This window comes from Leiobunum rupestre, chromosome 3 (assembly GCF_980474605.1).
Source record: "Leiobunum rupestre chromosome 3, qqLeiRupe1.1.hap1, whole genome shotgun sequence".
Classification (NCBI taxonomy): Eukaryota; Metazoa; Arthropoda; class Arachnida; order Opiliones; family Sclerosomatidae; genus Leiobunum; species Leiobunum rupestre.
Genome location: NC_143386.1, coordinates 43,810,732 through 43,837,365, shown reverse-complemented (window position 1 = coordinate 43,837,365; position 26,634 = coordinate 43,810,732). Strand labels below are relative to the sequence as shown.

Genomic DNA, 26,634 nt, shown 5'->3' with positions numbered 1-26,634 from the left:
AACCTACCAAATGATATAAGAAATATTCCACCGACAATTTTTCCCGTTTATATGAACTTAAATGTAATATAAAATCGTCTTGAAAAATCGTTTATCGCTTTATAACATTCAAAAATAATATTTTTCCCGCACCATGTAGATATCCGAGCATCTGATCGTCTAGGTAAAGTTTGCGTTGTCAACGAGCGTATTAGAAAGAAAAATGAGATTTTAGAAAGTAGGTTGTAATTCGGAACGATATTAATACTTTTCACGAATTTTGTCATCGGTGAATTATAAATATGACTTGAAATAAGTTTCAAGGTTTATTTAAAAGCTAGTTTCATAACTTTTCATCCATTGGTTCGTTCAGAATGTATCTTTAAAGTAGACGAAAATTTTAAGGCGCGGAATCTTGCCCAGTCTTAAGCCTCGGTTTAATCGTCTGCGTATTTTGAAACGGAAAAACCCGATGACTATCGTCAAATCTTGGGGTACGTTCAGCAGAGCTCATCGGACCTTGGATTAATAATCGGTGACATCGGTTTTCTACATAGATATAAGAAATGTATATATAGGTCTAGATAAATTTTGGGGCGTCTAAGCCTAACATAAAATACGGAATTGACACCTAGCAGACACCGAGGAAGGCACGTGACCGAGAGCGCGAGCTCTCTTAGCATTTTAGTATTAAGTGCTTGACCTTTCCGCAGGCCGTAGTCTTTAGACACCATCTGTTGGTGACTTTTAGTATAGTTTTTAAGCCGGAGACAATGGCTCTCGCGACAATATCACGAGCTTTCTTACCGATAGATAGCGCCTTATACGGATAGCCTGCAGAAATTACGCGTTTCTGCTAGCTGTCACCTCCGTATTCACTCCCTTTGAAATATTTTATCTAGACCTTTATATACATTTCCTATATCTATGGTTTTCTACTGTACGCTTTGTCGCGTTTCCGGTTTTGACGTCACGATAGTCATCGGTTACTCACCGAAGTCATCGGCTGGAAGAGTCGGTTTTTCCGATGACTGACGTCATTTCTGACGTAAAACTACTATGAAAGCTACGGAATTTTAAAAAACACCGATGACTGAATAAAAGCGTTCAGCAACTTACGACGTCATTATGACGAAAAAGCTCATCGGTGGAAAATATCAAATCCATCGGGTTTTTTTCCGTTGACTGCTGCTGAACGTAGCCCAGGTTAAATGATGGCGAACGCTCCTTGTTATTTATGCAATAAATCTCTTGAAAATGAAGCTATTGAGACGGTTGTGTGAGATAAAATGATGGCAAAAGTGGATATAAAACCGAAAGTCTGGGAGGAAAAGGGTTCGTTAGCTTTCTCAGTGGTTTCCTTCAAAAATGAGGAGCTGTTTCCCCTATACAATGATTGAGCCAATCAGGAACGACTCTGTTACGTTTGGCCTATGTCTCATGACGTCACGGTCAGAGGAAATAGTTCAGATGGGCGATGCTAGCTAACCTAGCGGTAAATCCAAGAAGCATTCCTTGGTAAAATTCCCGAAGACGTTGTCACGTTGGTTAATTTCGGTTAATTTATTCCTTTTTCAAAAATTTTGCCTCTGTTAAGTTCAGCGTGGCTCAAGCTCGTAAGAAATATACACCAGAAGAGTTAGCTTTAAAGCCGAAAAGTAAATTTAGTCAGTGTAATTTATTTATAAAAGATTTGTATTCAATTGGTACTATCAGAAATACATGAACCGAAATTATCAGCGTCCTATTCCTCTAACCAAGGAGGCAAGTTCCCCGTTTTCCCCACCTTAGTGGCCGCGTGCTACCTTCCCCTCCTCGAAAAGAGAATTTCCCCTCCTCGAAAAGAGAATCTCCCCACCTCCGCGGCGAAGGTTTGAATACGCTACCTGGCGACGGCCGAGCGAAACTTTCTCGAAAAACAAATAAATGAAATATGCTGCTGGGGAAAAATTACAAGTGCATCATAGAAGCAACGTCCAAGGAAAGAATAGCTCAAACAAATATCATCGTAATCAGTTGTTATTAATTAATGAAGCCCAGTTAACGACTAATAAAAACTAGACTAACTTGACTACGTTAAGAATTATAAACAATAAATATTTGTATTATTTTGTTAAAATAATTGTACTTGTTTTATTTGAAATATAAAACTGAATAGCAACGTAAATGTAGCCTTACTCGTAAACGAAATCATCAATTTTATTTCTTATTTCTACTGGCTCTTTTCTCGTGGTTTATTTCAGTTTCTTCTTCTTCCGTAGCCTTCTGTTTCTTTGGTCTTCCCATATTCTTTACTACTGCAGGCCTAAATATTTTTATCTGGGTTTCATATATCTTAAGTAGCTCCATTAAAGGCACTATATCACCGAAAAAAAATCGGTATTGACCTCACTTGTTTTCTAAAAAGTGATTCCATATTTACGTTCTGCATAGTGGCGACCTCGTATTTTTGCGGGAGTTTTCAAAATTACTTTCAAGGTTAGGCGGGGGGGGGGGGGGGAGATCGGCCGGTTTTGAAAAGCGGACAGCATGTGTTGAAGATACAGGAACCGAGATACCGAGAAGTGTTCCATCCAAAGGGGGATGAACTGCTGGAGGGTAGAAACGAAAATTGGGCTATGAAAGTTTTCGACGGTCGCGCGGATCCGAGCGAAGAGGGACCCCTAGAGAGATAATCTTTTTTTAGTTCCCTGGACTGAACAAAGAGCAACTCTACCCTCGTCTAAATTCATTTCGAGGAATTTTTAAAACTAGCTTATCACCTATAGAGTAAGAATGCTTCCGCAAATGCGAGATTGATAAATACATTTCGTTTACTGTATATAAAACATAGGTGAAATCCTCCGTATTGATTTTATTTTATAAAAAGTTTAAAAATAGAATTGCGTTTTCAATGGAGTAAATAAGGCTTACTTTGGTAAAATAATAATTAATTTTATTGAAAAATAACACTACACTTGTTTACAAAGCGAAAGGGGAAGCCCCTGGAAGAAAGGCGATCAATATAACTTTTATAGACACTCGCTACATGGCCCCGAAACTGGTCCTGGTAAGTGACTGACAACACAATAAAATAGTACTCCAATCAAGAAATAAAAATTTAATTTAAAAAAATAAGAAAATATACCTCAAAACAACAATTATCAATAATAAAATATTTCATTGAAAAACAAATTCAAAAATATACCCTAGGAAACCTCAATATCCTAAGAAAGCTCATCAGAAATATAAATTGAATTTCATAAAAATACAAATTAAAAATCAAAATGTTATAGAAATACGAATAAAAAATTAAGACAAATCCAAAAACAATATTACAACGTAAATGACTTATTTAATCAATCTACTAAAACTATAAAAACAAAACTACCTGTTTCAAATGAAGTAAGCTATAACCGTACTTCCACGGATAAAAACCATAAGCAATATTACACAACCTCAAGCGCATACTGCACCGAGCTCGCGCCTTTACGAACACATCGATGTAATCCTATCACCAACACCTGTTTCAGAGGGAAATGATAATTTCGTTTCCCCCTTTTAGGGGCAACGAAATAAAAAAGACACGAAGTAGTGAGGGGTCCCAAACTTTCACTATGGAGGGCCTGTAAAAAGGGAATTGCCTGGGATTGGGAAATTCCAAATGTTTCCACTTGAGTTCATTCCAAAGACTATATATACGATTCGCTTACTAGACAGGCGTGTTCTATGGCTCAACTTGCATACCGATTGTAGCTCCATCTCGACGCTGGTCAAAATTTTCCCCTAGCTTGAGCTGTGTTACTATATAGTGGCGCCGCGGGTTCAAATATTAACCCAGCTTTTACAGTGCTTCAGAGGTGGTAACAGGTTTTTCCAAGGAACACGCCTATCTAGTAAACGAAGCGTATATATAGTCTTTGGTCCATTCGATGTTTTTCGAAAGGGTCATTTCGGTAACGTGGTATATTTGAGTAAAACCCATAGCAGTCGCGTGACGGTTTTTCTAGAAATATTATCAGATCTGTCCCACGTTTCAGTGGCGTAGCCAGGATTTTGTTTCGGGGAGGGGGGGGGGCACGCCATTGAAAAAAAAGTAAAAAAATAAAAATATTTATACGTACGACCATACGTTTCTGGGGAGCATGTGCCACGTTTTGATATTGGTTGGCGAGTCTATAACCATGGATAAAATGGAAAATATGCCTTTGGATATATTAGATGGAGAATTAATCCCGTGAAAATGTAGGAATTCGTGTAGCAGAGCCGCTACTCGAGACATAAAAACAATGTTGCCATACATACCCCCCTCCGAAATCCAATCCTGGCTACGACGCTGGCTTAAGTTGTATAGTGTTAGCGTAAATTTCAAATGTAAATACCTAATATTTGCTATCTATCTATCTATCTATCTATACTATATTCCTAAGTGTCTTCTGTCTGTCTTGCGTCTGTTTCTCTATAGACGTCCGAGCCGTTCCAATTTCCTTTCACAGCTATTCCTATGGCGCAAACGCAGCGAGTCGCGCAATTTTCATCGATTTCCAATTAAGTTAATTAATTAAATCATGTATTTTCTCCCCTGGAACGGTGCCATGAATCCTGCAACCTTCATACACCTATACAACCAATATTTTTCTGTCAATTTAGCGGCTGCGCTGGGAGGGGGGGGGGAAGGTTTTTGTTTATGCCTCAGTCTTCACGGGATTTTAGTTCTAGCTGGGGCCCGGCCGAAACAGTCTTCACGGGATTATAGTTCTAGCTGGGGCCCGACTGAAGGACGGGCTACCCAGCTAGTAAATAATATTGTTAAAACAATCATCACGCCTGTAAAATATTTTAATCATTGTACTTTACAGCTTCATGCCTCAAATTAAAATCTAGATTTATGTTGGGCTAAAACGTCTTTTTTAAACGGGATTTGTTCTTGTAAACTTATATGTTTACAAATATAACGAGGATTGGTCTTATCCATTAGTTTTGGATCAGAAATATTACCCTGAAATGAAAAAAGTACATAGCATCTAACATTAATATAAAAAAGTGTTATAATATTAAGTGTTTAGTAACCATATAATTCTTTTTGGCGTCAAACACCATCTCCGTTTTTTTGCTTCATACAATTTGCCAATATTGTATGATTTCGATTTTTTGCTCCAAAACATTCTGTATTGAAGTTCGCCAGATTTCGAACGGGCTTGCGGTCTATTTGAATGTTCGTTATAATCAATGGCCGCTAGCAATATTCTTGATTCTTGATTGGTAACTATCCCACCTAAGCAAAATCATTGAAATTGTATTATTTTTGAAAAATACATATTTTGACAGAACCACGGGCCAATACTGCTACCATCTGTACGGAAAATCAATACGGAATTTAGGGCCCGGGGCAAAAGTTACTCGACGGCCCTGTAGCTTTCGGTTATGGTCACCTTTCTGACTGCAGTTTTTTTATAGTTACGCCAAGTTACGTAACACCGATATTACTCTATTATATGATCTTGGATTAATAATAGAAGCTAAGCGTTAGCTTCTATTATTAATCCAAGATTATATTAATAAATTAGTAAGGGCGAGAAAACCGCATCTTCCTCTTTCCCTACGGGCAACCCGTAATATTTATAACTCTGATCATATATTAAAACTTAAATATTGTGAACAAATTAAAACTTTAATATTGTGAAAAAATTAAAACTTTAATATTGTGAAAAAATTAAAACTTTAATATTGTGAACAAATTAAAACTTTAATATTGAAAACATATTAAACTTTAATATAGAAAACATATTAAACTTAAATATTGTGAACAAATTTAAACTTTAATATAGTTATAGTAGGGATTGAATTGAAAGAAATCAACGAACTGATTTGCCTCGTAAATAAAAGTTTTGGACTTACCATTTATCAAAGAAATATTTTATAAACTGCATATTTGTGAGAGATAATTAGTTTCTGTCCGTTGACCAACGCTAAAACCCTTAGAGTCCTAAATTCACTTCATATTGCTTACTTTTTACGCTTTTTACGCTTTTCGGCGGACAGTATTTATAAGCTCCTTACACTGTTCTACTCAATGAAGCAAACTTTCAAAAACTCGGACAAAATTCATGGTATCATTGGTATGACCCTACCTTTTCAATTTTCGCCACGATCCCCCCCCCCTCCGTATCTCGCCCATTAATTCTCGACCGGACAAATAGGATTGAAATATACTGCCTACAGCTATCGGAACAAGTAGAAACTGGCCACCCGCCGGGGTTCGAAATAGAAAAGCCCATTTGCGGGTTCCATATTGAACATCCTTCTTTCGATGTTCTACCCGGAAAACCAAAATGGACTCTTCTATGTTCGCCACATAGCAAACATTATCCGTCAAATACGAACAAAACTTTAGGAGGTCCGTTTCTACCCTGGCGCCATCTATTTAAAAAAATGGAACTACAAGAAAGTTTTTTTTTTAAATAGGTCATGATATAGTGCCTTTAAGTAATTTGTATATTTTCTAATTCTAATAAAACTTAAGTATTTCTCTGTTCTTTCATACATAAATGGTCTGGTAAGAATAGTTAAAAAGGTTTAAATTTATTTACTTTTAGCTGCAGCTACCGCGTTCCACAGTTCCACTGACCTCTATCAAAATCAAAACACGGCTAAGCCTAGGTTTGCAGACCACGTTGCTCACGATTTTCTTCGATGAAATAATTTATCTTAGCCTCACTAGATGGCGGTCTAGTTACCCGTGGTGCATTCGAAATTTTCTCTGTAGTCGCGGGAGGCGGAAAATTAACAAGGCCTCCCTATTTAACCCTCCCCTGTCACACGGGGAAATTGCCGCCCGAGAAAAATTTGTTCGCTGATAATTTCGGTTCATGTATTTCTGGTACTATACAAACCAGTGAAGATTTAAACCACGGCTTAACTAAAATTCCAGTAGATAGGGATGTACAGACAAATTTTAGTATAGTAACATGGATTAAATAACCTTATAAGGTTATTTAATCAATGATAGTAATAACCAAGGTAATAATGCAGAATCGCAAACTGAGATTTTGGGTTCAATTGTATCTCAAGAAAAGGGGGATGAAATTAATTGTTTTACAACTAATAAACTTAAATGTGCTAAACGTAAATGTGAGCCAAATGAAGCTGCTAAGGAGACAAATTGTGATGAAGATTTTACACTGTTGAAGAAATAAAAAGTGGATAACTGCACCCCGATTAAATTACTAACTTCAGTTGATAATGTCCCATGTAGCCTGTCGTGTATAATATTTTATATTGAAACTTTTCTCAATCACCGCTGGGACTTTTCGAACTATAGTTAAAAATGTTTCTTTAAATTTTAATCATATTTCACAACTGAAGTAGTTTCTTTAATTGTTTTCCCTGGATTATTTCTATCAGATGATAGGCGAAACTGATCCGATAACCATTTTTGTAACTGTTGACACATACGGCATTAGGGAATCATGTGTAATAAATAAACCTCCGTTGTTAATTCCCCTCAAAACTACAGGGATTTTATTGAGGTTTTTTGCCAAGCTATCCAATGTACTACCAGAGAGTGTAAAGATTATGAGAGGCGTCTCTCTTTCAAAAAAGCGTACTAACTTTTTTTTTCCCAAAAATGTCCACTACTACCGTAAGAGCGATGGCGCCACCAGTGGCGCCGTTCTCACAGCGCGTGCGTTTCGATGTTAGGTTTAAAAGAGACGCAAAAACTTTCCAGATTTTTAATGCTAGTTTTACAAGGTTTTTAAATAATTTAGTGTGTCTGGCGTATATTGTTCCGTTTTAAATTGTGAAATATCGAAAACAAGAAATCCTTGTTTATCTTTTTATAAGTTTCCATAGGAAAAAGACTGGTAAATTCGCATTTTCATTAGATAGGCTTATTGGCATATTAACTTAATATAAATTTTAGTTCTATTTTGTGACTGAAAAATGTAAATAATGATGGGCTTACAAATAAAACTACGGAATATTTAAACGTTAACCATAGAATTTGCGCGAATCATTTCATTGATGCCAGTTTCATGAATATTAGAACTAAAAATAGGCTCACACCATCTGCTGTGCCAACAATTTTCAGTCTTAATGACTCTACACCATTGGAAATTTCAGAAAATGGTAATTTCAATTCAAGCCTTGCTACTCCTCTGGGAAGATCTAAAGGATAATTTTGGTTTTAAGTTTTTATTAACGGACAGGATTAGCCAAGATTTTGTAGATAATTTTCTTGGATCTATAAGACAGAAAGGAGGCAACCATGATCATCCCAATCCACAACAATTTCGAGCTGCATACAGGGCTGCCTCTGTGAATAATCTCTTGAAACCACCGGATTCTAATTGCATTGATGATTTGGATGAGTTCATTTTAAACATTGACACTTTTAAAACTGCAGCTCCAGGACCGGATGAAGATTTCTCCAATTTTGAAAATCTTTTAGTCTTGCAAAGCCAGGGGCGATGTTCCTATGAAGACTTAGAAATTTGTAATTCTATTGAAAGTCCAAACCTGCTAAAACCAAATGTTCTTAGTTACATTTCCGGATATCTAATTCACCGCTGCTACTCAAACCATCAATGCTCTTCTTGCATAAGTCAACTCAAAAAAGACAATCCAATTGTTGACCCAACAAATCTGCTCTCTTACTTTAAAGCGTTCAAAACATCAAAGAATTCTTCTATCAGCAGCCTCATTGTACCAACTGATAATTTCTTCAAATTTGTAACGGAGACAAATGAAGTATTTGACACCAGTTTTAAGCTTTTATCGCACATGACAAATATTAAAGGACGTTTGGAGAGATTTATCAGCCGAAGAATTGACAAGAAATGGTTTAAAGTTACCGAAGATTCTCCATGTGCAACTGCATACCAAAACATGATATCTTTTTTCATAGAATTCTGCATACATAGTTCCCTTAAAAAACAAGATCTCGACCATGAATACATGAAAACCCAGAAAAGATTAGATAGGAAACTGTTAAAAATACCACATTAATCTCATTTTACCTACTTCAATGTTTCCTCGTATTTTTTAATTTATTCCGCTCTAATTTGTATTAATTACATCATATTTTTAATTTATTGTGTTGTTAAGCCTCGGCCATTTCATAAAATTTACAATGAATTTCCTTGGTTAATCAAACAAATTAATTATTTTAGTATTAAAATATTATAAATAGTCCGCTTTCTTGTACTTACGTTTCTTTATTTTCATGGAATTGAATTTTATTAATTTTAAATTAGCATAATTCAAATATGTTCAACAGCCATGACCGATGAAAAATATTTTCCGGATGTTTACAAAATTGAAATTTCTTTGAGTAGCGCCATCGTGTGGCGGGTAGTATCGGAACCTCTCCTATGGGCGCGCGCTCTCAAAATCTTGTACGAAATTTTAACGTTACGGGAATGGGAAGAGACGCCTCTCATAATCTTTACACTCTCTGGTACTACCATGGAGGAAGCACGTGACTGATACTGCGTTCAGTCAATAGGAGCGGACATCTCCATAGAAGAGGAGGGGTTCAAAAATCAAGTGGCTCTGCCGAACGGCGGAGACACGAACTGAGTCTAAGCGGACGAATATTCGTGAAAATTGTTTTTTCTCCCTAATGCTTTTCCTACGGGAATTTGTTTTCCTAACTGTGTTGCAATTCGGAGACATGATTTTAATAATTTTAGTGTTTGTACTCAACTTTGAATTTTTCATATGATTTTTAGTAAGTTTCCAGGTTTTATTTAAGACTACTTTCATAATTTTCCCTTAATTATTTCGCTCGTAATCTACTTTTAAAATCGACGAAAATTTTAAGGCGAGGAAATGAATTCCCCGCCTTTGGGACCTGTATTTGTGCTAGGCCTCGGTTTTAATGTTTGGAATTTAAAAATCATTGCGCAATACCGAGGCCTAGCACAAATACCTGGAAACTTACGACAAGAACTATTCACCATGTGAGTCATGTGACCTCTGACTAAACAAACTGCGTTAACGCTACAAAAAAAATAAACAAATAAAAATGACGGACTCGGTGGAAAATAACTGACTCGTCTTAAAAAAATTGGACTTGCGAGTAATTTTTAGAACTCGGTGAACGGCTCGCAAGTCCATTCGAGTAATAAAAATTAAAATATTCAAGTCCGAGTCCGAGTACTCGACTCGGACTCGAGACCGAGTACTCGCACAGCCCTATCAAATACCTCATTTGTTTCTGTAATAAACTTTAAAAAATTGTCAGTAGGTACTATAAGGCTACCAAAAGAAGAGTTCTTTGTTGTTTTGAAAAACTTGAAGAAGGAGAGCACATTTGTAGGATCAATAATTGGATTGTTCTTTTTGAGTTGGCTGAGGCAAGAGGAGCATTGGTGGTTGGAAAAACAGCGATGGATTAAATATCCTGATATATAGCTAAGGACATTTTGTTTAAGTAGATTTGGACTCTCAATTGAATTGCATATGCTCTGTTCGAATGTGTTTAGAAGATGATGACAATTGCGTGTTTAAATCTAAAGTTCTTTTACCATTGTGATTAACAACTAAAGTAATGTAATTTATTAAAATTATTTATTATTGAGATAGACAGTTTCAAATTTCAATTACCATTTTCTGAATTTTCGCATGAAATACTGTTGGACCAAGTGTAATTATGTTCATCTAGAACATTCAATGTGTTTTCCTCTGAAATTGGTTGTGTTGCGTTTGTGACCAACGCGCTTTCTTCCAACCCATGTTCATATGTCGCGTATGGATATGCTATACATTTTAGTATATTAATTGTCAGTAAATTTTTTAAACCACATTAAGAACCCTTAGATGTTTTTCTTTATACTTCACTAACTGTACTGGAAAATGTGTAGTGTTAATAAAATATTGTTGGCACAGCTGATGGTATTAGACTATTTTTAGTTTTAATATTCATAAAACTCGTCAGTGAAATGATTAGAGCAAAACCTATGGTTAAAGTGTAGGTATTCCGTTGTTTTATTTGTCAGTTTCTCGTTTTTTACATTATCCAACTATGATAGGGAACTGAAATTTCAATAAGAAAGTTAAAGTAAAAATAAACCTATGTAAAAAACGCGTATTCACCGTTCTTTTTCCCTTGGAAACTTGAAAAATGATAATCGAGAATTCTTATTTTTCGTATTAGAACAATTTACGGCGGAACACAATGGTCCAGGCATATTTAAAACATTTAAAAACTACTTAAAATGTAAATTAAAAACGAATCAATTTTTGCGTCGTACTAAACTGAATATTGAATCGCGCGCTAGGACTTCCGGATACGCTTGCAGCGCCATCAAACGTTCGGATCCTATGGGCATTTTCGACGAAAAAAATAAATACAGATTTTTGAACGAGAGACGCCTCTCAGTAGCGAAGCGACTTTACCCTCTCTGGTAATATTTTCTTCTCAGAATTTTGACGCGGCCCAGCTAAGGGCCCGTTGCCAAAGTCTGCTTTGCTAGAATCGCACATGTTAAATTCTATGGGCTAGGCTGCTAGCACTTTGGCTAGGGCTTTTGCAACAGGCCCTAAGCTAGCCGAAACTAGTCAGACGAAGTTTTTATTTTAACCTACAATTTATTAAATAATGTTCAAGTTTAAGAATAATTTCATAAGATCCGCAAAACTATGCAGAAATCTGTGGTCGAAAAAATATTTACCAAAATCAGAACCAAATATTCCTCACAAATTTTTTCTTGGATGTGGCACTTTGGGTTTAACCCTAGGAATAATTTACTATGACTTAAAAAAGCAATATATACATTGTAAAGAAGCCAAAGATGAGGATATAAACGTTGATCCATCTACTCACATTCCTGCAAGCCCAAATGAAAAATCATGTTGTACACCATTGGACATCAAACAAAAATCTTCTATATCACTAAAAGAAGCAATTGAACGTAGCAAAATTTTGATTGAAAGATTCAAAATAGAGAACGGATTGCCCGGAATAGTTGTTGGGGTGAGTATAAATGGGACAAATGTGTGGAGTGATGGTTTCGGTTTCTCTGACCTTGAAAACCAAGTTGCATGCCACAAAGATACCGTTATGCGTATTGCCAGTATTAGCAAGTCCTTAACAATGGTTGCTGCAGCAAAACTTTGGGAAGAAGGAAAAATAGATTGGAATAAATCAATTCTGTCATACCTTCCTGACTACCCACAACCAAAATTTAAAGATAAAGCAGTCACAATTACCCCTGGACACTTAGCATCACATTTGGGAGGAATTAGACATTATCAAAAAACATTGCCTGACTCAACAAAACCCAAACCTGATAAATCTCAGGCTAATGAATTTGACGAAAAAGAATATTACATTAAAGAGTATTATGAAACCGTAACTGATGCTTTAAAAATGTTTCAAAATGACCCCCTTCTTGTTGAACCTGGGAGTACCTACCTCTACACGACCCACGGTTATACTTTACTAAGTGCGATTATTGAAAGCATAGTTAAAGAACCATTCCATATACACATGTTAAAACTATTTCGAAAATTAGGATTGGAAAACACGTTTCTGGATAGAAATGACCCATTAGTTTATAATAGGTCTAGGTATTACCATTTTAACAATGGCATACTATTAAATACTCCTTATGTTGATAACTCGTACAAATGGGCTGGTGGTGGATTTCTATCCACTGTAGGTGATTTAGTTAAATTTGGCAATATAATGCTCTATAGTGCGCAGTATAATGGCTCTACTATGAGTGATAAATTACCTGGCTTTCTTAAATCAGATACTGTTGCTAAGTTATGGGAACCAGTTGTAGAAACCAGAAAAGGCAGTGAATATATGTACGGGATGGGATGGTCCATTATCACTCAACTTCAAGAGTATGGATTTTGTCAGCAAAGACGTCATGTTGCTTCACACACTGGTGGCGCAATCGGGGCTAGCAGTATCCTATTAATATTACCTAGAATATGTTTTGATAATAAAAACAGGGCAAAAAGTAATTGTTCATGGGATAACCCTCCAGAAGGTGTAATTGTAGCTATTCTAACAAACTTACAAGAAATATCCTGCTCAAAATTAGCCATTAGCATTGCTCAATTATTTGATGAAGTTAATGTAAATCATTAAAATAATTTTTTGTATACTTCAATAAAACAGTAATAAAAGAAATATATTAAAGTCTATCAAGCACTACAAGATAGATTAAAACCTGTACTATTTTTTAAATGTTGAACTTTTGACTTTACTATCTTATCTGCCTTAATTACTTTATTTCTATTGACATACATCCTTTAAATTGTTAAACAGCTGCAGTGTTCATACGCAATGGCAATAAACTTTACTAATGCAGTTAGATTTGGTAGAACTATAATTCAAACTGTAAAGAATGAATGTCAAATACCAGGGTTAGTTATAGGAGTGAGCGTAGATGGAGTTCCTGTGTGGCAAGAAGGTTTTGGCTATTCGGACTTGGAAAATCATGTTGAGTGTCACAAGGATACTGTTATGAGAATTGCCAGTGTTTGTAAAACATTCACAGCTGTGGCTGCAGCTAAATTATCTGAAGAAAATAAGTTGGATTGGGATAAATCAATTCAATCGTACATTCAGGATTATCCCGAAGTGATTTTTAATGGTGAAAGAGTGAACAATTTGATAACGCCACGTTTACTAGCCTCACATCTTGCGGGGTTTAGACATTACGACCGTCAAACAGGAGAATATGAGAGAAAGGAACACTTTGACAATATGAATGAGGTGTTGGAGCTTTTTAAATATGATCCTATATTATTCAAACCCGCAACTAACTTTTCATACTCGGCATTTGGGTTTTCGTTATTGGGATACATAGTTGAGCAAACATCTGGAACACCTTTTGTGAACTACATAGAAAAAATGTTACAAGATCATGAAATGTATAACACTCATCCAGATGAAAACCATATTCTAATAGTTAATAGATCAAAGAGTTATTGTAATAATAATGGTGTTATAAATAATGCACCCTATACTGATTCATCATGTAAATGGGCTTCAGGAGGTTATGTATCTACGACCGGTGACTTGTTAAAATTTGGTAAGTCGTTGGTTCGAAGCAGGCTTAGTAAAAATGGCTATCTTAAACCTGAAAGTGTAAAAATGCTTTGGACAGCCACTGAAAAGAGCCAAGGCAAAGTAGAATGGGAACCACATGCGGGATACGGCTTAGGTTTTGTAATAGAGCAAAATGGAGGTGACATAATTATCTCCCATATTGGTAGAGCAACTGGTGGTAGCAGCGTTCTGCTTGTTATGATTGTGGAAAAACCAGATGGAAACACTACAAGTATTGTAGTTGCAATATTAACCAATCTTGATAAAGTTCCTCTTCAAAATAATGCCAAAGAAATCGCTTTGAAATTCCGCAATGTACTTATGAATAATGACCAAAATTTATCTTAGGAACATGTTTTTCTTCAATTAAAAATCCATACAGAGAAATAGTTTTAAATAAAACACACTTTTGTTTCTTTAAAAATATTCACAAAGGGTCAAAAAAAATTATTCTTAACCCTATAAAGTAAAACATGTCATAAGGACAATCTTCATTCAATTTACTTTTATCAAGCTAAGCTCTTATTTATTAAAGGGTCGAGCAAGTAATTTTAAAAGACAGACAATGTTAATAAAACAACAAACCTTCACAATAAGATTTTTTTAACTCCTTGTTCGAGGAGAAAAAAAAAGGTAGTATTGGAATCTGCCTCAAAACAATTTGCGAGTCCCTTTAAAGTTACAAGGAGTGATAAAAGCTACATTTTGTTTTAACAATTTCTTAAAAATTCCTCTATATAGTTATCCATCAATTTTACGCTATTATTAGTTTTAATCTCTATTAATTCATGGGAAAATTTCCATTTTCTATTTTTTTGTATAAAACTTCATATGAACACAGAAGTATTTTCGCGTAAGTTAAAATTTTACTAAAAGGGTGGTGAATAAATAAAATACAAAGAGGGCAAAATCACACTAAAATAAAAATAAGGCTTTTTTAACCCCCTTTTTAAATTGTTCATTTAGTACTTTCACGCCAAAAAATGATTTTTTTTTCAATAATGAAGCCTAAATACTTTAGGAATGTAGACTAGAAAACAAAACCTGGTTTTCTCAATAACATTTATCAATAATTGTTCCTTTACGGATTTTAGTGTTAATTCTTAAAGTGAACTTTTGTAAAGAAAAATATCATAGTTTTTTTTTGTACGTTGAAATACCATTTTGTTTTGTTTTATAAATATTGACGCGCTGTTTTTGAAAACATCACCAGGCATCTGTGTAACGAATATCACATTCTTGAAGTGACGGCAATTTTTTCTTGAAATAGTAATAATGAAAAAAGTGTTGTTAATAAGCAAATATTATTAGGATTATTGCCTAACTAACCCTTCACTTCACGGTAATATAAACAGTATGATGTTAAAATTGATTTTGAAATTTATAAAGATTATCTCATCGCAACTCATTTGATCTGGCCTAATTTTGACCTAAAAACGCCTGTAGAAGTGTCAAAACATGCAACGCACTGGCGTTCAGAGAGAAGCCAACATTTAGGCTAAATACGTAAACCTATTTTATAAAATACGAATTTATAACCTATATTTTTTTGTATAATGTTTAGATATAAATAAGTCTAATTAAAAAAACCGTCTATTTTGAATTACCCAACTCCAGTGGTCCTGAAACCCTATTATCACCCAGGTCTATAGACTGAGTAAGGGTTCCACTAACCCCAAACTACCAGGATAAGGTTTAATTAATAAGCTCTTAGACTTAATGTTCCTCTGCCATTGACCCTACTTAAACGTAAATAAAACAAGATCAACTCACTTTTAGGCTTTCAAAGGTTTGGGCTGAAAGGCTGGTGCTGTTGAGATTGAGTTTCCGCAAGTTTTTCAATGCTAAACCAAATACATGGAGTTAGAAAAGAGAAAAGATACGCGTAATTGCGTTTCTTAAGTAATTACCAGCCAGCGAGGCGAGTCCTTTATCGGTGACTGGCGTTTCGCAGAGGTTCAAAACTTGCAACTTGGGTAAATGTTCAGATATGAGCTGCAAGCCAACGTCCCCAAATTGGGTGGACCACAGATTGAGGTAGCGCAGTGAGGGGATCTTTATCAGTTGTTCGGCGCACGAGCTGGTCACTTGGGTGAACGCCAATGACAAGCACTCCAAATTGCCGAAGGATCCGCAGCTAAGGAGTTTGGCCACATCGGCATCTGTTGATCTCGAAGGCAGGGTGAGTTTTCGAGGACCACCCTTTTGTTGCTATCACGATTTGGGTATAGAATTTATCTCTTTACCTCAACAAAAAAAAACAATATATGAACCGTAATTTCGGGGAAATAAGCCGCTGCTTTTTGGTAATAAAATGGGGCGTGGCTTATTTTTGCTAATAAAAAAACCTATTACCTTAGAAATTAGTAAAAAAAAATAGGGATTTAAGTACTGTGACCTTGGAGGAAATAGCGATAGAGAATAGTACCTCTAGAATTACATAGGCGCGTTCGGGAGTCGTGGTTACGCGAAACAAATTCTGAAATTAAGAGTCGGCGCCCTCAGCCGTCAACTCTGTCATTATACGGTGTCGCCATCTATCACTTTCAAGGTGGAATATGGGAAAAAGTAATTTTCATGGAATATAGTTCCCAGCGATGCCAGACGTACGATAATTATCGTACACGTACGCGAATTCCGTTTCAGGTACGATGTACGATGTAAAATGTATTATCGTACGCGAAAGTACGATAATTTTGTCTATATTTTCCAAATTATTTTTACGCTGTTACAACACCACATATGATAAAATTAGGAGTAGAAAAGGCTTGGGCATATAATCGTGTTTCTTCTGCCGTTGCCGTTATTTTCTACGCGCGCAGTGAAGGATGGAGCCTGCAGGGGAAAATTCCATATGTCTATCGCGAACTCTTTCCCCATCTAGAAGCCGAATGCCGAAGAACTCCCAGAATACCTAGCGCTTTAGCTGACCCCTATGAAACGGTAATGTACGGATATTTCCGAAACGTGGCAAAAATAAAACATTTGTGTAATGTTTTTAACCATGAAATTAATTATTCAATTGAAATGTCTAAAAGCGTGTAACTTCCCTTTGTCGGTTTCTATTGACATTTTAAGCTATGAATATTTTTTACACGATCCGATTAGTTGGGCGAATGAAAAATTTAAAAATGTCACCCCAAAAATTTCGCACCTACTAATTTTCAATTTTTTTTCGTATAATTCCACTGATCGTGAGTTTGAAACTTTCATACAAATCTGGTCTAGATGGAATCGAAACTCCAGTTCTATTATCTAATATTCGAGAGGGAACCTCTTCTAAATATTTTCCGTAATTTTTACTTGGCATGAGGTCGTCAGAGAACGTAGCGATTACTTTTTCTTAATGAAAAAAAATACAGTCATGATGGTCCTGTATGGGCAAACCTATGGAGTGGCGTCAACGTGGCCAGCCTCTTTGAACACTTAGAGCACCAATCGAAACTCCTGGTAGTGCCTTTCCTTTTAACAATGTTGAACGTCGACCACATATTATAGGTTAATTTACAGCCCAGTTCACACTATAAACTTAATTTGGACACTTTCGAATAGGCCAAGCTTAAAGGGCTCCACCGGCGTTTGTATTTCGTCAGTTTCCCGCGAATTACGGACATAGGGAAAGCTTCGACACGTCGTCTGCTACCTGATTTTCTGGGTGAATTTTTCAAACACCGGTCAGTGGGTGCCTGCACCAGTGTGAGAAATAAGGCACTATCACAGGCCAATCGCCCTGGTGACCACTTTATTAATTCAAAGTTTTTTCCCTTCAAGATTTTAGTTCATTATAAAAATTCTATATTAATCCCTAAAATTGTTTGGTCTTTGCTTCTATGCTGTGTGCTTGGCCTTATGTCAATTGTGTGTATGCATGGTTGACTAGGGGAGTCTGTCTACTCTACATTATAGAAGAAGCGAATGTAGCAGTAAGCAAAAAGAAATATAAACAGTCTCTCTCTCAGTAGGCTTGTTCGGGTCGGGTCTATAGCACATATTGTCAAGAATAGGTAATTTGACCATAAATTATGAAAGCCTGATTTTGCAAGATTAAAAGTGGTACCTGCCACAGGTCCAGTTTTAAAAAAATCGATATTTCTCACCCTGGCCTGCACGATTTTACTACGCATACGCCCTCTTTTAGCTACAGTAAGAGCTAGCGTATAAGCAGACGTTACTGACAATCAAAGTTTTAAAACTTTCGCGGAAATATATGAAAATATATTTTTATCCGTTGAAATAACTTACTTTATTATTACAATACAATAAAGAAAAGCATTCACTACCCGATTTACGCATTTTCCATTCTAGCAGACGCTACACACCCAAGAAGTGATATGAAACCTTCAGCGCCACCTAGAACCGTTTCGGTTGCGAGCTACGCCATATACCTAGTGTACGATAATTTTTCATTATGTACGATATTTTTACAAAGTTCGTACGATAATTCATTTTGAGGCTTCTGGCAACGCTGATAGTTCCCGCCGCTAACAGCGGATGGTGCCACCTATGAGCAACAAACACAACACCCCACACAAGGAGAACGCAACCCGTCAAAAGTCGTGGATTTTCTGGTGTACGTTTTTCATTGGCTAGACGCTTTAGCACCTGCTGGCGTCGGAAGGGGAAAATTTGGAAATTGTCTTCCCCCCCGCCCGTAAAACGTTCAGCGTAAAGGCTCGTGACGCTCGTCCAATGAAATTCGTACACAACCCTTCGTTAACGTGTTTAAAGAGTAGCTGCGTTCTCCTTGTGTCGGTGGCACCTAGGAGCAACAAGCTCCTAGGTGCCACCGACAAATGGTAGAGTTCTCAATTTTGAAAAATTTGTTTCGCGGAAGGCAGATTGAAACTAATTCTAGTGTTACTATTCCCAATTCAATGATAAGAATATTTTTGCCTTAACCTCATAGAGGATAAAATAACACAGATTCTTTGGCCCTCCAGCCACTGGTGAAGCCAAACTTCCCACTCGTTAACTACTCCTGTAAGCTTTATTTCTCCCAAGCTGTAGCTTGGAATAATAAAGCAAGCATAAATGAGTATCGGACCGGGAAAAATTCGGTTTTAACAGTGGCTCACAGGCGGCGGGAGGACCGCCCTCAAAGAGGCGGTCAAACGTGCTTTGCGCCATCTCTATTCGGTGAAGCCAACTATGCCAATATTTTTCTATTCTTTCACGTCGGCTGCTAAATGTTTGTCACTTTGGTGGGATAACGAATTTTCTGAGTGGAGTTATTTAGGCTAAAGCTTTTTTAATTATTCTATTTTGACAAAAAATAAGTTAATTTTTAAGATGACTCTGATTTGTTGCTAGGTGTATCCATATGAAAAATATTACGTTCGCTATACCAAAGTTTTGTAGAAATCCATTGAAATTCCAAAAATGGAATGTTCCTTAAAAATTGAATCTTCAATGAGAGCGAAACTATCGTACCGCGTGTCGACATGTAGCAGCTAACGCTAAAGACTAAAAATGTAGGCATAGTTGTCTCCGCCGAATAGAGATGGCGCAATGCACGTTTGAACCCCTCTTTGAGAGCGGGCCACGGGGCTCCCGCCGCCCGTTAGCCACTGTTAAAACCGAATTTTCTTATGTATGCTTGCTTTATAAGCTTCGTGCTTAGTTTAAACTTTGGTCAGAAGTATCGCCGCCTACCAACTGAGTTTTAAATCGAATTTGTGAAAGCTGTCTGCTCATTCAAAATGATCTCGATATAAAAGCTGAACGTTTCAGTTAAAGAACATTCATATTCAAAAGTTGTCGGATATTTCTTCACACATTAAGTTGACATTTATTAAAGTAGATGGCGCTATCTTTTCTAAGCTCGAAGCCTATTCCTCCATACTGTAGTAGATACTATAACGGAATGTATAGTGGGGGTATTCATACTATGGTAAGAATCAGTGGCGTAGCGTAAGAGAGGCAAAGGGAGCCATGACCCCGGGCGGCTTAGATGTAGGGGGCGGCCAGCGGCCTGGAAAATTTAAACGAACGCGGCTGGCCGAGATCGTGGATCGAAAAAGTGATAAGAAATTATTTAAGGTCTACAATGTGCACGTTGAGATTAACAAATCTGGGTATCTGGCTATAAATTCTGACACACTGGCAATCGAACAAGAGGTACAAATTAATATTGACCATTGCATTAAAGAGTTCGCGTTGCAAAAAAACACTCGGAATAAAATTTTAATTTTTAAACGACTTGAATCCTTTTACAATCAACAGAGCAACAGAGTACCACAGAATTTTCACCGGTTTTTTGCTTAGTTGCGAAAATAGGGGGGGGCGGCAAATTTATGGTTTGCCCCGGGCGGAAGAAATACACGCTACGCCACTGGTAAGAATTTTACTAGATAGGTGTAAGTAAAAAGGGATATTGTTTTAAAGCGACGCTATGGCCTTTTACCAGTCTTAACAATATATACTTTTAAGATAAATAAATTTAAAAGATTAACCCTACGCATTGAAGCTAAAATTAAAATATAAAACTCCACTTCTGCGTAAGAAAAAGGCTGAGTAGGCTCTTAGCGGTAGTTTTCGGTTAAAAATATTCCTACTACATAGTAATACTACTTAGGAGGTTTAGATGAATGTGTTTCTTACAAGCTGATTTTAAGGACCTATTTAATTTGGTTTGGTTTGGGGCTATTTTTAGGGGTGCAGCTTATTTACCCGAAATTAGGGTAAGTGAAAGCGTCCACTTACCAGTTCCCTCAAGTGTCGTTGACGACTGCTGAGGGCTGCGTAGTGTACTTTTCCAGTAGCGGTGCTCTGAAGAGTGGTGATGATTTGTAGCTGCATGTCCTTGCTCTCCACCACGTCCAGTTCCAACATGGAACACAGAGCGTCCTGGCAAACTTCGTCATCGCGCAAGGCTCGCAGCATACAAGGCCCCAAACACTTTGTAAGGCTCATCAGGAAACGCTTTCGGCGACAACAGCAAGCTAACAAATTTTTTAACTGCGGAACCCATGCAAAAAAAACTTATCAAATTACTCTTCATTTGGGAACACCTGGGTTGTTGATTTACTCTATTTTTTCAGAAATTATTTGATTTAAATCAATTTATTTTAATTTAAATAGATTTTTTGATTTTATTGGGAAGATTTTTAACCCTGAAGATGGCACCACACAACTAAAGGAGGCTTAACTGCTTCTGTTTGATACCAGCCTTGGAAATAACGGTGGTCAGGTGGTCAAAGACCAGTTAATTAATTGCTCAGACCAGTTTATTTATTAAAAATTTGGGGGGTCACTGGTCACCGTGTCCAGTTTATTAATTCGAAATAATAACAAAAAAACAGAAGGTGACCAGTTTAATAATTCCAAATAATAGGAGGTGACCTTTTAATTCAAGGTTTATATCAATTTGGATTTCCCTATTCACTGGATTTCTATGTACAGCGACTCCGCTTACTACCGCCCCGGCCGCACGCCGAGGTTTTATGTAGAGTACCTTCCCTCGCATCCCTTGAACGAGTCGAACTGTCTAACCCCCCTCTGGCCTCAAACCCTCAATCCTCTAGTCTCGCTTTCCCCCGAGTACGGTAGGCTACCTGGCTACGCGGTAACGGACCGGGGACTCTGGAGTTACGGGGCCTAGAGAAAGAGAGATAATACCTCGGATAATACGGTAAATTACGAGGGTATTCTAAGCATGGGCGGATTAACCCTTTCGGCGGCCCTAGGCATTGGTCAGCTAAGGAGGGGCGTATCGGTTTATAATAAATATATTTTAGTTTCCCCAAACCTTTTCGGCGTTATTTTGAGTACGGGCAAGCCAAGTACATGGACCGTGGGGCTTTATCAGAGTTTTGGCGCCCCTAGAAAAATGGCGCCCTAGGCACGTGCCTACTTTGCCTAATGGTTAATACGCCCCTGATTCTAGGCTATGGTAGAAGTCTTAGGTGAGATAGTATTATATTGTACACTCTGTCTGAAAAGTAAGTCGATGAATAAAAGTGCGACGCCGAAACAACCTTCTTGATATGTTAGTATTGCGTGCTGCGCCAATTAGTTAAATGCGTATTCTCTCCTAATATTTAAAAGGCCGTAGCTCGCGACCTATTCGTTGAAATTTAAAAATTCAAACACTTTTCCTATTTAAATCGACCCAGAGGAATATGAAAATCACAAATAAAAATCAAATTTCTAAGCGGCAAAAAAAGTTACTATTCCACATTTTCGAAAGTTTAGACGAAAATAGGTCAAAACCTATACGTTTCCTTATGTCAAAATATCTGTTTTGTAGGGCTTTTTCTGTTCTTTTCAACAAGCTAGGAACTTTGTTACTAGTATTTCTAGAAAATAAATTATCCCCATTTAAATTTTTAAATTATAGGACGAACAAACTTTTCAGACAGAGTGTACTATTCTTGTGGTACTCATAAAATAAAGTTAACTATTTTGAATACGTGTAAAGTTAATGTTACCAACATAATCTAACTTCTAAACATGTAATATAGGTTTTTTTAGGCTTATAAATGACCAAGAATGTATTTATTTATACTCAGGGAGAATGAATATGTCGAGACTATCGACGGACACGTTGAGCTCCTAACCCCGTCACGCTAAGGAGGGGGGGGGGGAGGAAAAAGGAGGCGGTCTTACTTTTTGCATCCTCGCTGCAGCGTTAATCGCGTCGAAAAACGTAATTTTTAAGAACCAATGAGATTGCAGTATTATTTGATTTTATTAAAGCGGAGGAGCATACGGGTGGAATTGGAGAAACGCTAAAAATAATCTGGACATATTCATTCTCCCTGAGTATAAATAAATACATTCTTGAAATGACATAATAACATTTTATATGAGACCAGTTTAATAATTAATATGCTAGGGGGTCACTGGTCAGAAAGACCAGTTTAAAAAAAAACCTTATTTCCAAGGCTGTTTGATACGAGAGCGCGACGCAGGCTCGTTGATTTACTTGATTTTTCTAAATCGATTTATTTTTTATTTTAATGGGAATAATTTTCCCCCGACAATGCTGAAGATGGCTCCACACAACGCTAGGGGGCATACCCGCTTCTGTTTGATAAGAGCGCGACGCACGCTCGGTGGAACATTCTAATTAAACACATGTTATCAAATAAAAGCAATTTCAGGCAAACAATCTTCATTATGTTTAAACATTTCATACCCCTTTTTCTTGGCATTATTTACGTGCAATGGTAATGTAATCTAAAATTTAAATTAGTCAATTTAATTACTACTTGTAATTTCCTTGGCTCTCATAATTAATAATATTAATCGATGTATAATAGGCAATTTAAATCAAATTTTTAAAATAATTTGATTTAAATCAAACAACCGCGGGGATAAATAAGGCAAATAAAGACGTACAATAAGACTCCAAAGTTCTCCATCGTCGTCGCAAGCGATTCCTCCAGGACAATACAATTGAAACCAGCCTTCCTTTTCATCGCGGATTCCCAGAACCATCAGGTGAACGTCGCAACGGTAATCCGAACTGATATGTTTAATTACTGCTTTCATTTTTCTATCAATTAAATTTTAAATATTACAAATAGAACGATCATAATTAAATTAATTGTAAGAACTTACGATGTAAATCTTTCGTACGCAATAGCGCTAGATACAAAATAAAAAAGATTAATTAGTTAATTTTTTACTGGGATAAATAGTGATTAATGGGACCCTTCAACGCTGAATTTGACAGAAAATATGGCAGACGGAAAATCGTTTTTAATTAGACGCTTCAATAAAACCGATTCAGCGATTCGCTAGGAAGTATTAATAGGCAGAACCCGAACGTGCAACCTACTATTTATATGGTCCTTGTATAATGTCAGAGCTGGTTATGAAAAGGGCGCAATGTGCAAAGATAATATAAACCTCGTACCCAAGATTCTAAATAACTGCCTCGCGCGTAGTCAATAGCGTTGTTTACCCACTTCTTGCCGGAACTACTAAATAATTAGATTCATTGTTACCATGGCAACCAAATATAGATAAGACCACGGCCAACTTTTATGACGCGCTGTTCTTGCAACAACGCGTCATAAAGGTTTGCCGTGATAGGACAATACAGCGCCCGATGGAGGCCGATTTTTCGGAGGTCACGTGCCGGAAGTGGGTAATAATCTAGGGTACCTAGTTTCTGTATTATCTTTGCAATGTTTAAGAGCACCAAGTAGACTTTATTTGGCTTGACTACGGATTGTCGCCAGGCGGATATCATAACCGACCAACCGGAAATATGTCATTCAGCGATCCCTCTTTTGCCACGAAGTAAATAGAGGGTCTTTTATTAAAGCGCCTGTTCGCACTTAACGTCACTAATTTTCAGTCGCGAATCCAGCGTCAATGTGGATAATTTCTTACTCGTCCGGGAAAGGAATTGGCTGCAATAGCTGTGACAAACTACTTCTCCAGTCCTCGTAGGATACCCTAAGCGTTTTAAAATGGTTTAATTTCTTCGCCAATTCTTAATAAGCCAGTTTCAATTCTATACGGAGCCAAACAGTCAGAATAGTTTCGAGGTACCTTGCCGACAGAAATCAAAATGGCGGGGTGTAGTGCTGCGACAATATACGATCTCGAAACAGATAGAAATTATATTTAACGTGTAAAACAGTTGAAATACGAAAGAATGGTGAATGGTAAGTAATAATTCGTCATTTTTAATGTCCAACAGTTATTTTAGTAAGTACTCCTTTAAAATTGTGCTCTAGAGCCAAGGCCTAACAGAAACACGTCCTTTTTTTGTTTTGAGATTTTATATGAATTTTATGCGGCAAAGAATTCTTCTGTCTGTTTCCAATCTTACGCTAAGAATTTTACTGACTCAGAAAAAATCTTTTTGTCAGAACACAGTATGACAAACTAGACGCACCCCAGTGGATGGTACTTTGACGTCATACCCCAGCGTGACCTATGACGTCATGGGGGGGGGGTCAACTTAGGTTTTCCCTTGTTGTGAAAAGTACCAAAATAATAGTTATATTCAAAACCGATAGATGGCGGCGCGGTTATTGAAACTAGCTTATTGTAATATTTTTTGAGAAAAAGAATAATTACATGGCTTCAAGAATACTGATAAAACAATCGTGGCGAATCTGCCAGTCGCTCAAACTGGAGTTGGATACGTTCACTTCACGGTCGATACTGTAAACAAATTGTAATCGTCAAAAAATGTCTAGTAACTATTTATTTTCCTACAGAATAAATTTGATTTATTTTAGGCCTACAGACACGTACAGGTTTTACAGCTGAACTATTTTTGACCTACAAGCGTCTGTGTTAGTTTCAAAATAAAAAACACATTAGTGTTTAGGGAAAAGCCAACATTTAGGACAACCCCCCATAAATTTTCACGAAATAAAAACGCCTACGTAGTTGTAAAACCCAAGATAAAAAAAACTGTCCCGCAAAACGTTGTTTATAGAACACAGTGAAATATTTTTATAAAGATGGGATGACCATGGAGCATCCTTCTTAACTGCGTTTGAACATCTTCCTACTCATTTCCTGTTTAATAAACTATATCTACTGTGAGGGAAACGAAAGGGGGTAAGCGTAGATTCTTCCTGCGTGAAAATATTGCCGGGAAACGTTAAAAAAGAATGTCCGCCTAGCTAAACAAGTACAAAATCTTGTTTAAAAAAATGTACAAAACATTTCGTCCAGACGAGGGGCTGATCACCCCGCGTAATCGGTGTACAGAGACGTACCTTTGACTGTACTATTGGGATTACGCGTAATCTTTGAAGTCCCTGCCTTTGGCAGTGCTAATCTAAGCGTAATCCGGTGTACAGACTTTCTAAGAGTGGTTAGCCCCTCGAGTCCAGGGTTGACAGAGATTTTTCTTATTTAAACTCCCTGACTTTTCCAGGTTTTCCCTCGTGGTAGGTTTTCCCTGACCATCTCCGCAGATTTTCCCTGACTTATTTTGTGTCACAATTTGGTTTTTTTTAACCTATATTTTAGCAAATGTTTCCTATTTCCAACCGAAATGAAATTCCCGGACATTTCCCTGATTTTTCCAGGTTTTCCAGGTACCAGCGTTGCCAGACGTACGATAATTATCGCACAGTGCGATAATTTAATCAAAATTTTTAGGGCGTACTATAATTTTCATGGCGTACGATATCGTACCATTATTTCGATAATTCTGCCTCAACGTACTATAATGTACGATAATCTTTAGATTTTTTTAAAAACCTACGAACGATTTATATTTTATTATTAATTTATATAACTTTTCTACTTAAAAATGAATGATATACATTTTCTGTACGCGTAATCTGTGAGTTTATTACTCCTAGCTATTACCGCATTTTTTAAAACATTTTTAAACATATTAAGTTCAGTTAATAATGATAATAGACATTTTGTTTATTTCCCTGAAATAAAACTCCTGTAGTGCTTTAAAAAATCATCTAAATTCAACGCATTTATGTATGAATTAAAATTTATCGCCAAAAAGAAATGTACGATAATTTTCCAGGAAAATCGATAATTTTTGGCCTAGATACGATAATTTCAGATTTTAGATCTGGCAACGCTGCCAGGTACCGTGGCAACCCTGTCAGTTCCTAAAAATTGCCGCTAAAACCTATCTGGTAAACTATGTAGCTATT

At 36.8% G+C, this 26,634-nt stretch overlaps 2 protein-coding genes across 3 annotated transcripts in view; one reads left to right on the top strand and one right to left on the bottom strand.

Annotated features, from left to right (window-relative positions):
- The first annotated feature begins 11,390 nt into the window (after positions 1–11,390).
- LOC149951864 (serine beta-lactamase-like protein LACTB, mitochondrial) lies at positions 11,391–15,189 on the top strand. Of its 2 annotated transcripts, none has more exons than XM_090168313.1 (2): positions 11,391–11,938; positions 13,247–15,189. In XM_090168313.1, exons 1-2 carry the CDS (start codon positions 11,564–11,566, stop codon positions 14,378–14,380), a joined length of 1,509 nt encoding a protein of 502 aa, XP_090024439.1. In that variant the 5' UTR covers positions 11,391–11,563; the 3' UTR covers positions 14,381–15,189. The 2 variants fall into 2 exon arrangements, 1 of the variants encoding a protein (XP_090024439.1); XR_016479875.1 differs by lacking the exon at positions 13,247–15,189 and adding an exon at positions 12,720–12,791 and having other exon boundaries at positions 11,848–11,938.
- LOC149951863 (C-Maf-inducing protein-like) overlaps positions 14,371–26,634 on the bottom strand; it is a 58,921-nt gene continuing 46,657 nt past the window's right edge. The window contains exons 10-17 of the mRNA XM_090168312.1: positions 25,073–25,159; positions 24,377–24,442; positions 23,597–23,623; positions 23,375–23,531; positions 20,735–20,989; positions 15,943–16,243; positions 15,806–15,876; positions 14,371–15,292 (exon numbers count right to left, since the gene is read on the bottom strand). Of these exons, the coding sequence (XP_090024438.1) occupies positions 15,239–15,292; positions 15,806–15,876; positions 15,943–16,243; positions 20,735–20,989; positions 23,375–23,531; positions 23,597–23,623; positions 24,377–24,442; positions 25,073–25,159 (1,018 nt within the window). The 3' untranslated portion in view covers positions 14,371–15,238. The remainder of the gene's footprint in view (positions 15,293–15,805; positions 15,877–15,942; positions 16,244–20,734; positions 20,990–23,374; positions 23,532–23,596; positions 23,624–24,376; positions 24,443–25,072; positions 25,160–26,634) is intronic.

What these genes read in the sequence shown, in the direction of transcription:
- LOC149951864 (XM_090168313.1), top strand. Translation starts at nt 11,564, where the DNA reads ATGTTCAAGTTTAAGAATAATTTCATAAGATCCGCAAAACTATGCAGA. An exon ending in TGCCCGGAATAGTTGTTGGG is followed by an intron (nt 11,939 to 13,246) that starts GTGAGTATAAAT and finishes ATTGTTAAACAG; the next exon opens with CTGCAGTGTTCATACGCAAT.